Here is a 16,675-nt window from a genome sequence, read left to right on the forward strand (position 1 = left end):
ATAAAGACCTCGTTTATGGACAAGTCTTCTATGCACTGCATTTCAGCTTTAGTCATTCTGAATCCCAAGAAAACTCATCTGTTCACTACAGAAAGGACTATCTGGAGAGTGGAACATGCTGTATCCTTTTTAGTGTGCACTGTGTTCAAAGTACTTTTAACTTACTAGTTTTCTTTTTAAGGTGCCCTGATTTGTTTTTCTATTTTCTCTCTTTTTTTCCTCTTTTCTTTTTTTGGCAGTGTTGATTTACGTCTTTAAATACCTCAAAAATTACCCATCAAGATGCCAGATAGGAAGCCATATAATAATGAAAAAAAAAAAAATCAGGGATAAACATAGAAAATAAATAGGAATTCAAAAATAGTCACCACACCCTGAGAGCAGGCGGCAGTTTATCAAAAAGCCAAAGCAACTCATTGTGAAGTGGTTTTAAAACATAAACAAGTTTCATCTTTAAAGAACTCATTTCACAGTCTATACTTTCAGGTTGTAAAGTTCCGTCCCATGCAATTTAATATATATATATATATATTATGTAAATATATATATACACACACAAAGTTGTAAATTTCCCTTCACTGATTTCATAGGACTTTTTCTTCCCATTTACTTGCTAGCTGTCCCTTTCATAAGTGCAAGATTGATGAAGGCATAATCCTATGTGACTACAACGATTGCTTCAGTCAGATGTAGAAAGTGTAACACTCGAGTGTCTGATCGGGCAATGCTGAATTCATTCGGTCTGCACATGGATCATGCGCAACGGAAACAAACAAACAAAAAGTAAAACGAGGAAAAAAAATCAAAAATAAAACCAGAAAATCCTTGGATCAATGTATTGCTTTCTGCACTCCTATCTCACATTATCTCTGGTCGATGTCTGCTGGAGCCGCCTTGCTTTTGTCGGGATTCTCCTCCTCAGCCTCCACTTTGTACATTTCCTCAGAGCCTTCCTCACTGTCGTTCTCCTCCGACTCCGTCAGCAGCTCCTCATCCTTGTACTCTGCCACGTCAACCACCGTTCCCAGGTGCTCTTTTAGCTTCCCGTGGTGCTTTACGTGGTAACGCTGGTTCTGGAAGAATTTGATGATGGTGTGCTTGGGGAGATCCAGCTGAGCAGAGAGGGTGTGGATGGCTTCCTGATCGGGATAGAGACCCACGTCGTGAATAAAGCTTTGAAGGATACCTAGAGCTTCCAAGGAGATCTTGGTACGGGATCTTGGCTTTTTGGCACAACTGTCCTCAGCAGGTGGAGGAGGAGCCTCTTCTCTAGGTGGGGAATTCTCCTTGGCAGGCTGGGACTGCTGTCTGTGCAGCACCTATAAGATCAAACAGACACACACTTCACATGCTGACCCCCTCGGTGCTCGACATAAGGGCACTGGTACAGGTCTGTACACAGGACCTACTTTGTATTGGTCAAGAAAAGTACAATTAATATGCATTTCCACTGCCCTTCTCACCTGTAAGACAGCTACACCTGTCTGTACAACTACAGACTGAAAGGAGGAAGTGATATAAAAGGCAAACAATATAAAATAAGAACCCAGAAAATGAGTAAGAAATACAAAATGTAAGTAATAAAAAGAAATCTAAAATAGCCAAAATAAAAATTAGGTCAAAAGGTCTCATTGTCATGATGTCCCATCTCAGAAAAGTCATTCTGCTTGGTTCCTCTTCTCCCCATCCTTATTTCCTCTCATCTTTTCAGGCTAGACATTTTGACCATTTCTTCAAGATTTCAAGTACCACAAACGCCTAAACACATGTGGGATTATCAGGTGCTACTTTATGAATAATGATTTTTGCATTAAAATCCATCACAGCTACTTTATGCTTCAAGTACCACAAAGGCCTAAACACATGTGGGATTATCAGATGCTACTTTATGAATAATGATTTTGCATTAAAATCCATCACAGCTACTTTATGGAAGCAAAAAAAAAAGTAGAAGTGCAGAGATTTGTTAAGATTTCCCTTCTCGCAAGAGAGGCAGCACAGTCAGTTCAGTTGCTTGACACAGGTGGCTTTAATGTGTCTCCTGAACAGATTTCTCTGTATTACCTTCTCTATAGTAATTTCACTAGTTGAGGAGTTCTGAGTTCAAATAATAATAGCCCTCCATTCTGAAACACCCCCTGGGCAAACACACTTTGCAGTCTTGTAACAGATTTTCACCCACAGTATCTCCTTTTCGGCAAGTTTAAAGAAAGCATATGCAGCTCTTAATCTTCCTAACAGCCACTTAAAATCACTAAGAAAGGGCCTCGTGCAGCCCTTATTCCAGGGGAAAAAATACCTGCTCTGAATTGTTCAAAACACAGAGGAGCTCCATACGCTTTCTTTAAAACCAAATCTATACAAGGGAGATTAACAGAAAAAATCCCCTACAGGATTGAGGGCTGTATTTGCCCAGAGGTTTCTTCAGATGCAGGGAAATAATTATTAGAGCTTAACACACAAAGCTAACAAAATCAATATGGATAACTGTTTTCTTCCACAGGTAAGAGGGAATTCTGGCTCTTTATCCAAGAAGAAAATGTCTTTGTTGCAAACTGCAACATCCAGAGAATCAACCCTCCATTAAAGCTCTCTAAACAAAAAATAAAACAAAACCAAAGATAAATAGTGGAAATGTGCTGAGAACTTGCACTAAAATTTTACACACATACTGAGCCCCCAGTAAAACACTACACTAGTCAAGTTATTACCGCAAGAGGGAAGTCCACTGTGGAATATCCGCCTGTTATGCAAATAAATGAAAAGGCTCTGTGCCGAAGAGCCCTTTACTCCCTTCCTCCATCAGACGTTCCTGCCATAACCATTTGTAACATCAGCCATCTCCAGTCACAGCTTTTGGGGAGCGGATGGCAGTGCCCAGGCGCAGAGCTGAGCCTGCCAGGGATGCTGTGCCGGGCCCGGGCTCTGCTCCCCGGGCACGGAGCGGGACCGGCGTGGCAGTGCCCAGGTGCAGAGCTGAGCCTGGGGGATGCTGTGCCGGGCCCGGGCTCTGCTCCCCGGGCACGGAGCGGGACCGGCACCACATCCCGGTGCCCGGCGAGCAGCGGGCGTGAGCAGGGCTGGCGGAGCAGGGACACAGCTGCACATCCTGCCCGCTGTCCCCATGGGCACAGCCGTGCCAGGACAGTGGCAGCACACCCCAGCAACGAGCAGCTCCACACGGACAGCCAAGAGCAGGTGCCAGCACAGGACTTGCCATCCCCGGGCGAGAGCTGAGGCGGGGCAGAAACACCACAAACTTGTTTCCGTGCCAGCATGTACATTCTCCTCCCAAGCACGTAAATACTGAGGGTGCCATAGAAATGGCTAACCAAGGAGCGGGGGAAAAGGGGGAGCTCAAATGGAAATGACAGATAATCTGGTTTATGTTTTATTACATCTCTTGCAATAAAAGAGCATAATGTTCCAATGAATGGAATCGCTCAGCTGCTCTTTGAGGATTTCTTTTTTGTCCATGGATTGCTTTCAAAGAGAAAGGCTGACGTTTCCAAACAGAGGGTTGCAGATGAGGGTGGGATCCGTACCTACGTCAGCAGGGAGCACTGAAAGCAGCAGAGCCAGGATCGCTGGCTCTAGCCAGGGACCAAGGCCCATAATTTTGTCACACAGACCCTACCTAGTCTCCCCTGTTGTGGCTTCTGGTCCTGTCCCCTGACAAAGTAAGGCCCAGAGCAGCCAAAATCCAAAGGATTTAACACCACAAACAAACTGCCAGGGAACTTACAGACAGCGTCACACAGAAAGCTGCAAGTAGCACTGCTAATCAGAAGCTGGATTCAAGTAGCATCTAACAGAGATAGAAACACATCCAGAAAGGGTGCGAATTACTCAGTTCATTCTTGTTGGAGTTGGAAGGGGGCTTTTTTTTCCCTTTTCAGTTGACAAATAGCATGAGAAATGATCCAGCTTGAAAAATGTTACAAGACTTCCAATCAAATATAATGATGAAAAAAATCCAACTATACGGGATCAGCAGCAGTAAAATGTTTAATTTGAAGGAGATGAAGAGATGCCTACAGCATCTATAAAGCAATCAACCAAAGAGAGGGTTGAGTGCGGGAAGGAAGAATAATTTCAATTAACCCTTCCTTTTCCAGAGTGACCTCTCCACCTTCTCCAAAAGGGAAAATGCAAAACCTGGGGGTTATCAGTGTAAAATACTAGAAAAAGGCTGTATTTTATTTCACCTCTGGTTATCTTAGGTAATGAAAAAAAAACTAAATCTGCTCTTATAACAGATAAATTTCATTATTTTACTAACTTCTGGGGGTCTCCTCTGGATTGCCAGTAGCATTAACAAAGGATTTCAGCCACACTATATGTTTTAGCAATAGAACTTTAGCCATATACAGAGAGATGGATAAATGCACAGGATGTCCTTCAGATCTGGGCTGTGGTCAGTTTTGCAATTCCTTCTGACAGGACAGGCTGTTTAGCACAAAAGAGAACACTCTTCTATGCAAACCAGATCAACTGCTGAGCACACTGAGAATGAGAATATGAAGTCTAAATTACCTTTATGTTAAATATTTGCTTTAAACTACACTTGATTGATGAGCATGCTGGCCAGTTTGAGTGACTGGCTTACTTCATGTCTGGCTCTGCATGCCACAGCCTCACAGAGGAAACGAAATGGGCCATTCCGGGAGTTCCACATTTTCACATCTTGGGGTCGTTATTAGGCTCCTACATCTGCAGGTAAAATTTCCAGCAGCTTCACACACTGCTGTGCACACCCTGCCACATCTCTTTGGGTTTCGGGTCAGTGCTGCTCTGCCTCTGCAGAAGAAGGAAACATCCCTGATCCTCCGTGTACAGGGTGCATTTCCCAGTGCAGGTGACCCCTCAGTGGTGGCTGGACCTACACAAAGCACCATGCACATGATGGGCTTCTGAGATAAGGGATAACAACAATGGCCCCAGGAAAGCTGCTGTTGTGCTCAGAGGGGTGCACTTTGTGGCATAGATGTCCCACACCCCCCTTCCCCACTCCCATTTCCATCCCACATGCCCTTCCCCGCTGCTCCCAGCCACAGGTGGGGCAGCCTCCTCCTCCTCCACAGCCAGCACCATCTGGAGCTGACTTCCCTTCCCCTTCCTGATTTCTCATCTACTTTCAAATCAAATGTGAAGATACAGATTTCCTTCCATGCCCAGAGGACTTATTCTTTTCATTCCTTCAGGACATTTAATTCTTAAACTCTATAGATAGGCATGGCTGCCTTTCAACATTTCAGAACAAAGTATCTCTGGCAGATGCTGCTTCATAAAGGTTCATTCAGGTAGACTTCCTCCTCACAGAGAAACTTATCTTTCTGAAACAAATTCACCAGTCAAGAAAATGACTCTGATGGAAGTTGACTTTAAATGATAAAGTGACTGGTCTTAGATCGCACTGTACTGAAATATGATTTGAAGGCCACAATGAAAAGCAGCTGGAAGCCATGTGTAAAATATAATAGTACATGCCTACAGGGAAGGAAGTGAGATATTGAATGATTAAATTTAGGAGAGTATATAATGTAGTGTATCATTACGGGAGTGATCAGGATTATTTGTAATAAGCTAAGGGTTTGTGGTCTATCTAAAATCCAAAGCCAAGAATTATTGGGGGGAAGGGACTGTTGCACTATTTCACATGTATCCACTCCCCATGTCTCCACATGCTCCCACAGGAGAAACCTGACTTTGGCATTCCCATAGAAAAGAGAGGTGAGCAAACCCAACTGTAAGATGAACGTCAAGTAACTGCAGTCTATGTCTGTACTGTATTTAATTTTGGCTGGATTCACTATGCCACTGATGTTTGTTTCCATTTCCACCCACTTTCTAGCTGGAGCTACACATGTGACATTGGTGAGAGGCTAAGGGAGCCAAGCAGGAACACACACACACCCGGGCACCACCAGCAGTGAGGCACCAGCTGAAAACACTGGGACATGTTTCTGGGACATGTCACCCTCCATTGCCTGGACAGCCTTTTGAGCACACTGGAATCAAGAACTGCATTTCTATGTGAAAACCCCAAGCTCTTTTGTTTCCTAGTGCTGTTCTGTCCTTCCCTTTGCAGAGAGGATTAGTCATGTGAGCTCCCTTCCACTGGGATTTGCTGAGACGAAGAAGGTGCCCCTTGCTAAGAGAAACACCAAAAATGTTACACGCTTGAAAGATTGTGCATTTGCAACAGAACTGCCCTTGCTGAACAGACACCACCTGCCTCTGTGCACACCCAGCGTGAGCACTGACAGGTACCTCGATGGCAGGTGGTAGTCAGTGTCAATTTTGATAACCCGAGCCCACAAGGAGCAAAGTTGAACGGACTGGCCTCTTTACCAGAGAAGGTTTAGACTGGATATTACTGAAAGGGTTGTAAAGTACTGGAACAAGCTACCCAGGGAAGTGGTGGAGGCACCATCCCTAGAGGTACTTAAAATATGTGTAGATGTGGCACTTGGAGACATGGCTTAATGGTGGACTTGGCATTGGTGGATTAATGTTTGGACTCAATAATCTTACAGGTCTTTTTCCAAACCAAATAATTCTACCCATCTATTCTCAGTAGGGGGTAGGGGCCTCACCTTTCAGCTTTTCTTCACCTTGACATTGTTCCCATAGCCAGCCATAACACTGTATCACATCAAGGACTTCTATGCCAAAGACAGCAAGATTTTAGCCTGCTTAAGGACTCCAAAATAAAGGCAGAGAGAACACACACATACTACAAAACCTAGGTCCAGAACCTTCATTCCGTGCACCTAACACCAGTGATCTATTACTGCCCTTGCAAGCGTTCACGGCTCATCAGCACGAGTTGGCACCAGCCTGACTCCATGCAAAAACAATTCACCACACCCCTCCTGTCAGCAAGCCACTGGAAAAGCTCCTTCCCCACGGCCAGCTGAACTCAAAGGCAGGGCGGAAGACAGACCTAAACAAGGTCTTCGGCTGCATTTTACTGAGCAATACCTCACCTCTGTAAGCTGAGAGCCCCCGGGCAGTGCCCAGCTAGCCTGGTAAGAGTTTACTGAAGAGACAAACTCCTTTTTGTTGCAACAAAATCTCACACCGAGAAGGAGATGCTGTTCCTCCTACCAGAGTTCACAGGAATAATCTCCAGGATATTATCTATTCAAATAAACAGCCTTACACTCCCTAGCCCTGGTCTCCCTTCACACGCAGAAATGTGCAAGAAGAGAAGAGAGGCAGCAGCTGCCATAGCCAGGCCTCCACCCTGACAGCCTCCCAGGCTGGGCTCGCAGGGGTAAGAACATTAATTACACAGCCAAGACTCTTTACAGGTTTCTAGGAATGTCTGTACAAGAAACTGTAGCAGAAGTACAATTTGCACCTGTGTTCATTTCTTTCCTATTAAAAATGTGGTTCTTAAGACTACTCTTTTTTCTTCCCTTGCAAAAATACATTCATTTGGGTAAACACTGCAGCACTAGTCGCAGCACCAAAGGAAGTATTTTCTTTGGGCTCATTCACAGAGTGATTTCACACCTTGACACCATAAAGCTGTGTTAAAGACTGTGGTTTAGTTTCCTTGCTTTTCTTGGATTATACGGTATCCTAAGGTCAAAACTCAGGGAAATCCAAAACTGTTATTAAAAAAGAAAAAGTATCTATGAAGTGATGACAAATTGCAGACTACAGGTGTTAGATTACATTTTGACTCCAGGCAGGTTTAATATACTTTAGTTTCCTTTTACAATTGCCCTTAGCAGGTACTGTTATCGGTAAGGGATTTAAAAAAATATATGGTACTCAATAAAAGAAGACCGTGTCAAAAGAAATCAATATGAGCGTGCAAAATGGTAGGAAGTCTGACATGGATAAATATGTTCACTTTCATCTAACTTCAGTCTGAGCTTCTTTTAATTTTGTAGCTCAAATGCTGGCTGCACATCCTGTGCATTTTCCAGTGCAGCTTAGTAATTGCTTCACGAGAGTAAACACCCTTATTAGAGATAATTATAACACTTGTCTGCGATGTGATGTGCCCCATCTCATGAACACCAGACCAAATCAGCCCACGGGAACTGGTGGCTGCACACCACCTTGTAAGCCAGCAGCCCTGGGTGTCATTCATTTTGTCTGCAAAGACAAAGCAGTCACACACTAAAAAAACCCCAAATATTCAAGCCTTTTCTATCACTCTTCATCTGTTCCTGACCACCAGTGGAGCCAGAATATTGGATCAGACAAACTGTATCCTGAAACTATCGGCTCCGAGGTACAAGTCACGCCGAGCTACACAAAAAGGGACTTGGAGAGGACTCCTGAGGAGAGAAATGAGTTCCACAGGGAACCCAAAGTCAAAGGCAAGTTTGGTTTCCAGGCTGGAATGTAAGCTGGTTGAAGTGATTCATTCCAACATCTTTGGAGCACACTCACCACATGCTTCCCTTTGCTTTATGGCGGCTGCCTTGCTCAAGGGCAGGAAATAGGCAGGGATTTGAAAGCATGGCAAGACACTGAACACTCAGCTCTGAAACAGCAGCCCCATTCTGCAATTCTCCAGGACCAAACTATCCAAAATGGTCAAAAAGCTGACAAAAAAGGCAACAGGAATTGAAAAAAGAAAAAAAAACCAAGAAATTTTTAATTGCACATTGCTTTCGGCATCCCACACAGTGATAAGCATAAGCAAAACATAATTAATCTTGACTTGAAGGCACAGGGAAGGTGTCTCTCCCCCTCCCCAGCACACACTGCTCCCATTAATGCTAACAGGAGCTTACCATGCATCAAAGAGCAAATCCACCACAAAACATTTTTAAGTGCTATCATCACTGAAGATAAAATATAAATTACAGCCTGATTACACTGAGCTGCTAAGAGGCCACATGTGCATCATAGCTTTCAATAACAACTTCAGATGACCAGATAACTTGGGACAGGTCTAAGGGGTTACTGTAAAACATCTGTGCAGAGGAATCTTTCCTTGTCTTTGCTTTCCTTTCAAGAAGCTGTGGCACTGCTGTCTGCACAGTTGTTTGAAGAATGTTTACAAATCAGCTTGACAAAGAGAAAAAAAACTTCTGCCACCACTTGACCACAATCATGATCTTATTCTTCAGTAATGCGTGGTTTATTTCCCTTTCCTGATCTCTGTTAATAGACAGCACGTGCCTACACAATAGCCACTATTTTGTCTGTATAATGTTAAAAAAATAAATCAGAAAACTCTGACAATGCAGAACAGTGTCCCGGTGTTTCCTGGGGTAACTGCTCTCCCTCGAATGCTAACTCAACTCTTCCCACAAAAGCACAGGCACAACTTTCATTGCTGTGCAAGTGCCTGAGAACTGGCTGATTTTATGGGGCAGCATAAATGAGCTCATGCTGATGAACATTCATGCGTTAGCTCTGAATTTCCCATCTTGGGCTGGTTCAAGCCAGATCCTTAGGTTCACTGCAGAGGAACTGCAACTAGCACTGGATACCTCTTTGTCTAATACCTGGCTGCAGCCTGGGAGAGCTGCCAGCAGCTCCTGCCCAGCCCTCAGGTGGAGCTGGCACGTCCCTCCTGTGCCCATATGACCGGCCAGCTCCGTTCCGGCTGCTGCTGGCACAAACCAGGGCGCTGGTGACAGAGCGGCCGATGCGGTCAGGAAGTGTTGCACAACCTCGCTGCAGACTCTCTCCTGAAGGCATCGGTGATGGATGGCTCCATTGTCTGGGGATGGGGCACAGCCAGCACAGCTGGCACAGGGGCCAGTTTGCTGCACCCCTGGCAGGCAGGCAGGACTCTGCCGGCCCTGGAGAAGCCACGCCAGTCTCTCTTGCCTGTAACCTGTGGTAGCGAGGCAACCTCATCCACAAGGGAAAAAGCAACAGCAAGAGCCCCAGAAACACTGCCCTTCATCATGGTGATGCTAAGGGGAGTCTCCTCAAGTGGGACTTTTCACATCTGTGTGCACCTTGAAGGCACAAACCTTCCAGTCAACACTCACCTTCTCCAAAACAAGGCCATAAGCTTTGTGGGCCTCTGACTTGCCTCTTCTGTGCTTTCTCTCACAGCCCTAGCAAGGCTCTCTGGGTGCTACGCTGTGCAGAGATCTGCTTAGAACTTTCCACATAGAGCCTGAGCTTAGTTATGGCTAAAGGGAGGGTCTGCCAAAGATTTCAATTCTACATTTCCCCATCCCAGCCCTGATAAACCTAATGAGGAGCTGGCAGAATGCCACAGGAGCTAAGGAGGCAACAAAAGGGTTTTCGGTTTGGTTTTCTGCAGACAAAACACTTCGGGTGTCCTCTATGCTTTCTTGTTTAATTAACACTACACATGTTCTTCTTTTCTTCTGAAAATCAGAAGAGTATTTGTGGGCAGTGTGAGCAAGATCTTCCCTGACAAGCCCCAACCTGGAGCCATGCTTAAGGTCAAGCCCTAAACCCCTAACTATGGTGGCATGAATGGCGCCACTATAATCATGTTGTTTTCCAGTTACTCAGACCAGGAGTAGGCACTGCATTATTTCAGGAAGGATATGTTTGGATTAGACACTGGATTCTGGTGGGGGGGTAATTATTTGTCCCATCAAACTGTTTTAGGTCCTTACAGATGGCTATTTGGGGTTTCAAGAATACCCAACTGTACTGCTAATTTTTACAATGGGAGCAGTTAGAAGTCAGGAGAACCTGACTGTTATGGTTAGTGAAAATAGCAGATTTGTGCTGATAAAACACTACTCAGCATGTTTTTTGGCTTTTGAGATGTAACCACCAATGCACTTAATAACAGGACTTGTGCAAACTATACTGTGTGAATCAAACACATAAAAGTATAAATATTCCTTTTTTTAGAAAGCAAGTCTTAAAAAGTGCATTATAATCAACTACCATGGTAAAAGCAAAATATCCAGTACTACCACACATGCAACTGGCATAATGTGCTTTATTATACCCTTAGCTTGAAACTGGATAAATAAAAATCAAATGACCAAAGTACAGTCTCCTGCACAGATTAGGTCATTGAAGACAGGATGCCTAGAGAATTAGATCTGAAATCCTTTGTCTTCCTGGTTAAGCTCTAGAAAAGGTGGGCATGTGCAGAAAATAGAGGAAGCTACCCTGGCATCTCACTCCCATGCTGTTGAGCTCCATGTCTCACTACTCTGACCTGTACCTATGTCACAGACTCTGGATGCTGGTAGAAAATGATTATATAAAGTCAACAGCACAGGCAGTTTATATTCACAGTTTTTTAGTTAGTTTTAATGTAAGGCCAGAGGGGCAGTATTAGGACAAAGCAGAAGATGACATTGTTATGGCCCTGGGATCCAACCAGCTTTGCTGCTGGCTGCTGTGGGGAACTCCATGGACTGCTCTGTCCGTGGCTGGCTGCACACACATAATCACAGGGGTAAAGCTCACACTTAACACAAGCCTGCAGCTACTGCAGGTCTGTGTGCAAGGAGCCACAGGCTTTTGCTAAAAATGCAAAACACTATTCTTTGCTTCAATAAGGTTGGGATTGTGTGGCATTTTTCAGTCAAAATTTTTTTGGTCAAAAACGTTGACTGAGTGACATCAAAGTATGGACTAAGTAAAGTCTACTTTGCCAAACTGTTTGCCTGGGGCAGCAGAGGGGTGAATATTCCAACAAAGTTCAAGCAGTTGTTTAGGCATTTTTCACAAAACAGCATATTCTGGTTGCTTTTATTCAGAACAACTTCTGCTCTTCAAATTCTTCCTATTTTCCTTCAAAGCATTATGTTGCTTGTTGCTCTAAACTGCCACAAACCTTTTTTTTTTATTTGAACTGAAAATAATAATTTAGAAAGGACCAACATATTTTTTTCTTCCAGCATTTCAGAAATGTCAGCAACCTCTTTAACTCAGCTCAAGCAGTTCTATAGCTCTAGGCTGTACCACCCAAGAAAGAGCAGCTCAGCCATCTATCTACCCACCTACCTCCTTCACCATTGTATTTACTAAGGCTTGTACTGATGGGAGCTCTGAAAGAACACAATGTAATGCAGTTTATAAAAGGAGATGGATGTGAATCTTTTCTATCTCAAAATCCAATAAAGCTTACGATTTTTATTGCATGTGGGAGTCCTTTGGTCAATGTAACACTGATTAGCAGCTTGGCCAGTAAGACTGATAAAACCAGAAAGTACTTCCGAATATATTCTGGCCAGAGACACCTGGGAGCAAAGTGTGAGTGTTGCAGCTGATGGCCCCAGGGTCACACATGTACCTTGGGATTTCTTCACTTGTTCTGTTCTGTCTGGCCATAGTTTTGTTCCATTCTCTCCAGAAATAACTATTCCAAACCTCTCATATCCTTTAATCTTCCTAAAAAGGGAGCATCATCTCAAAACTATTCCCCTCACCTTTCCAACATACATGAATGAAGACAAAAGATTTACAGCCTGCTTCAGGCAGGGGTCCAGACTGGACTTTAATGGATCCCAAACATAGCAATGCAGCATTCTTACTCCTCATCTCATTTAAACAAGGGAACACCAGGAATAACATTACTGCAAGTCAGCAGTGCTTCCCTGGTGCTAATCAGGCCATTAAAAAGGCATAAGCAGTTTGTGTGACACAGAGGGACAAAGAGAACCACAGAAATGAATCAAAACCAGGGAAAAATTAGAGATTAGAAGTAATAATACTCCTTCCAGCAAACCACAGTCTGAATGCATGATAAGTGGCTAAAAGATACAATCACTGCAGATCTAGAGACAAAAACATGTCTCCTGACTGCACAAAGTGTAAATTAAAGTTGCTCTGATGCAGAAGCATTTCTTTCACATGGCAGCTACTCACTGCCATCGGAAATCCAGACCCCCTCGCTGCAAACAGAGCTGCCACAGCTGACCCTCCCTGATCTTGCCTGCGGAAAACACACGCTCCAAGTCAACAGTTGGAGGGAAAGGAAGAAAAACCCAAATGCGGCAGACTTGCTAGAAGAGATTTCCATGGAGGTTTCCTCCCCAAATAAGCAGATGGTTTCCAGTTAGTCAGGGTCAGGGACTGCCCGTGTGGTTTCCTGCCTGCTTGCCTTTGTAGCTTATCTGGGCCTCATCAAGATATACAGTCCGAAAAAATTAGAATGGCTAAGTACAGGAATTAGGGAAACTAAATACAAACGAGCTCTGGTCTGCACTTGTGCAGAAGAGCGGGGCAATCCGTGCTCGCGGGTGGGATGGGGGCAGCGGGGCCGATCCCTGTGCCGGGGCAGCCAGGCCGGGCTGCAGCACCGCACATCTGCCGGGCCGGGCGGGTCTCGTCAGCGCCGCCGTGCCTCCCAGGCACCGGAGCGGGCCTGACTCCATCCCAAACACCCTCGGCAGCAGCCCAGCTGCTTTCAAAGCACCCCTGACGTCAGTTTACAGCCCTGCCTGCTTTCACCGCCGTGCCGCTGCCCGGCGGCAGCCCCGCTCCACGGCGAGCTCCCGGCCCCGCTCCACGGCGCGTTCCCGGCCCCGCTCCACGGCGCATTTCCCCAGCCCCGCTCCACGGCGCGTTGCCAGCCCCGCTCTATGGTGTATCCCCAGCCCCGCTCCACGGTGCATTCCCAGCCCCGCTCCACGGCGCATTCCCAACCCTGCTCCACGGTGCATTCCCAGCCCCGCTCCACGCTGCATTCCCAGCCCAGCGCACGGCCAGGAGATTTGCAAAGCTCCGGACGCACTCTGGCTCTCGTAACGCTGTGCATGGGAGCAAAGCAAAACTCCACCAGGAATGTATGCACAAGCTGCCATATGGAAAGGGCATTCTCAAATTAAACCCTGAAACCCAGATGAGATCTGAGCGAAGGACAGTTTCACTTAAAGGAAATGTCTGAGGTCAACCAGCAATTAACTGAAAGGTTCTGATTGAATACGCTATTGACTGCGCTCACATCAGACAGCTTCCTGTTTATTATACCTTATGGGCTGTCTAGGTGCCAAGACATTAAGCTGTCAATAATCTATTAATACTAAACAGCTCCTCCCTCCTTACTCCCCCCCTGCAAATCCTCTTAGGCTAAGAAACTGCACTAAAAAGATGGAAATTTTTGAAGTGAGATGGAAATTAGCTTTTTAGGGTATTTCTTTGCTTGGTTCCAGCTGAAAGTACAGCAACATTCATAAACAATATAACATGCAGTCTATAACTACATGGAAAAAACTGTGTTAAAAAAAATCAGCCATGATTGAGACCATATCCTGAAATCTGGCTTTCTTTTCCAAGCCATCTTTAAACAGTCTAAGTTAAATTTAATTAACAATTTACAACAAGGAGAGAGAAGTTATTTAAAGACAGGCCTACAGGTCCTTAACATTCAGTGTCTGGGAAACAGTTGTATATAAAAAAAAAGTTTTAATGAATTTAATAGAGAAAAGCACTTTAATTAAATGCTGTCAAAGAGGATTGTATTAATGACTGCACACAAAGGAATTTAAAGCAAGCCAAGTATATTTAGCAAATAGGAAGTAGGCTTTCAGAGGCTGCAACTATTTATGTTTCTGCCATTGCAATGCATCTAGGAGATCGTGTTGCCAATTGAAAGCAGTTATGTTATTAGATATGATTTTATTTATTATGGATTATTAAAATTTCAAATGCTGCAGGGAATACATTTATTTCACTTCTCAAATGAAAGAACAAAGATATTTCCTCCTTGTTCAGTAAGAGGAAAAATAGGAGAGGAAATAAATAATAAATAATAATAATAACTTAGCACTCAACTAGTAATGTGCTGTCCAGACAGATCTTTTTATGGGGCTTGTTGAGTCCTGAAATTTTAGTGTGTCTCTTTCTTTCTGCTACAACTGGATGGATTCGCAGTTGCTACCACAGCTTCCCTCAACACAGCACAGAAAGAGGAGACAGCTCTTCCCTCTTGTGGGTACGAGGGCCTTCTGTGATACCCTGCTTGGTTCAACTCTAAGAACTACCAAAACCCCGACCAAAGAAATCCTGGCTGTGAAGCTTTTGCAAGCAAGACTGAGAACGCCAAGGTTTTCCAGATCTAACCATGCGACTTAGCCACACAGTACTCATAAAAAGCCAGAACAATTATGGCTCTGCATTAAGACTTTGTGCACAATGTGCTCACCTTCCTCAACATCCACGTGATGGAACTTGTAGCAGGAAAGAAGGGGCTCTTCACAGCTCTCTGCGCCCAAGTGCCTTGGATTCAAGTGTGGCACATCAAATGGGCATGGCCTAATAATCTGAGGAAAAGCAGCTACAAAATTCAAGGGTGTCAACACTATTTTGGACTATAATGGCACCATAGTGTAAAACTAAATTTAGCCTCAACTGGAAACAGAAGAATGTTTTAAACACAAATTTAATGGATGGCTGGGTCTGCAATATCCAGGATGTGTTCTGTGATTTACCACATCCTTTTTGCCATATGTAATGGTAAAAGGTTAATAATGATTTTAGATGATCCAAACTTCCAAATGTTCTGCCAGAGCCACCTTATACATGCTTGTATTCCTTTGTTTCTGAACACCAAATCCTTTTTAAGTTAGGCACCACAATGGGAGTTAGTCCTAAATTACTGGTTTTTAAATGTACTTATTTGTAGTTAAGATTTTCATATTCTCATTTGCAACGTGAAGAAGTGAGTAGAACTGGGAGAGAAGTCACTGGAAAGGAGACACAAGGGGATACCAACTTCCTTTCACAATGTGAGTAGCATCATAAATGGTGAAGTTTAATTTTCTAAATACATTATCTGATTTTTGTTTAAGACTTTAATAAAAGTCATGTGTGATGTGTGTTGAGAATGTAGCCTTTGTTGTTCCACAGCTAGGGATCTTGCAAACAGCTTCACTTTGTCTGTGCCAAGATATTTTGGAATATTCTTTGAAACACTGTAAGCATAGATGACTGTGAGAAAAAATATGTGCTACTGTACTTCTGGATACTTCATGCGTGAGAATAAGGCATGCACACAAAAACACTTCTCCTTTCAATCTGCAATTCCTATAGAAGTCCATACAAACATGGAACAACATACACAATATACTGACCCTGAAAAAAACTCTTATCTCTGCACACATTACAGTCTCTGGGTATTTCCAACCATTCAGAGGCCAAAAAAAAAAAAAAAAACCACCAAAGAATTTCCAGAAAAAGACTAGCCCTGGGCATGGAGACTGACCATCTATGTCCTGCTCTGTCACAGCCTAACTCCCAGACTCCCAGCACTGCCCAGAAGCTGCACCATTTCCCTGGAGGATGCTGTGCAACACGGAAGGAAGAGTAGCTCCTTGCTCTTTGAGGGTCAAGCAGTGCTAAGTGCTCTGTAGCGCTATTGTCAATAGTTTCCCTCCCCATGTAATTTTTATAATTGCCTATCTGCAGAAAAAGATCAGCTGCAATGATCCAGGCCTCTAACTTTATCCTAAGATTTCTGTAGAGAGCCTGAGAATAAAATGTTGTATACAGCCAATAACCTATAAACATTCACACATCTCTGAAGCCTGACAGTATAATTTATGAACAAGTGTGGGGGACACAGAGTAATTAGGAAGCATTAAAATTAAGTTAAAAAGAGCAATATTTTTAACTGCAAAAATTTTCAAATGTAAATGGAACAGAGGCTCATCTAGTGGCTTTTCAGCCTTCAAGGTTTGCCTGCTGGCAAGCTTCAAAGATCACGTGAATTTCAAGAGCTTTATTTAGTGATCTTGCT

General features: G+C 44.0%; 1 protein-coding gene across 2 annotated transcripts in view; it reads right to left on the reverse strand.

Moving 5' to 3' along the window:
- Positions 1–227: 227 nt before the first annotated feature.
- Positions 228–16,675, reverse strand: part of SATB2 (SATB homeobox 2) — a 130,942-nt gene continuing 114,494 nt past the window's right edge. The window contains exon 11 of one of the 2 annotated variants that reach the window (XM_039698411.1): positions 228–1,319. In XM_039698411.1, coding sequence (XP_039554345.1) covers positions 864–1,319 — 456 coding nt within the window. In that variant the 3' untranslated portion in view covers positions 228–863. The remainder of the gene's footprint in view (positions 1,320–16,675) is intronic. The other variant, XM_039698419.1, reaches the window with a different exon arrangement.

The sequence above is a fragment of the Passer montanus genome, unplaced genomic scaffold, assembly GCF_014805655.1.
Source record: "Passer montanus isolate IOZ18808 unplaced genomic scaffold, ASM1480565v1 scaffold1, whole genome shotgun sequence".
Taxonomy (NCBI): domain Eukaryota; kingdom Metazoa; phylum Chordata; class Aves; order Passeriformes; family Passeridae; genus Passer; species Passer montanus.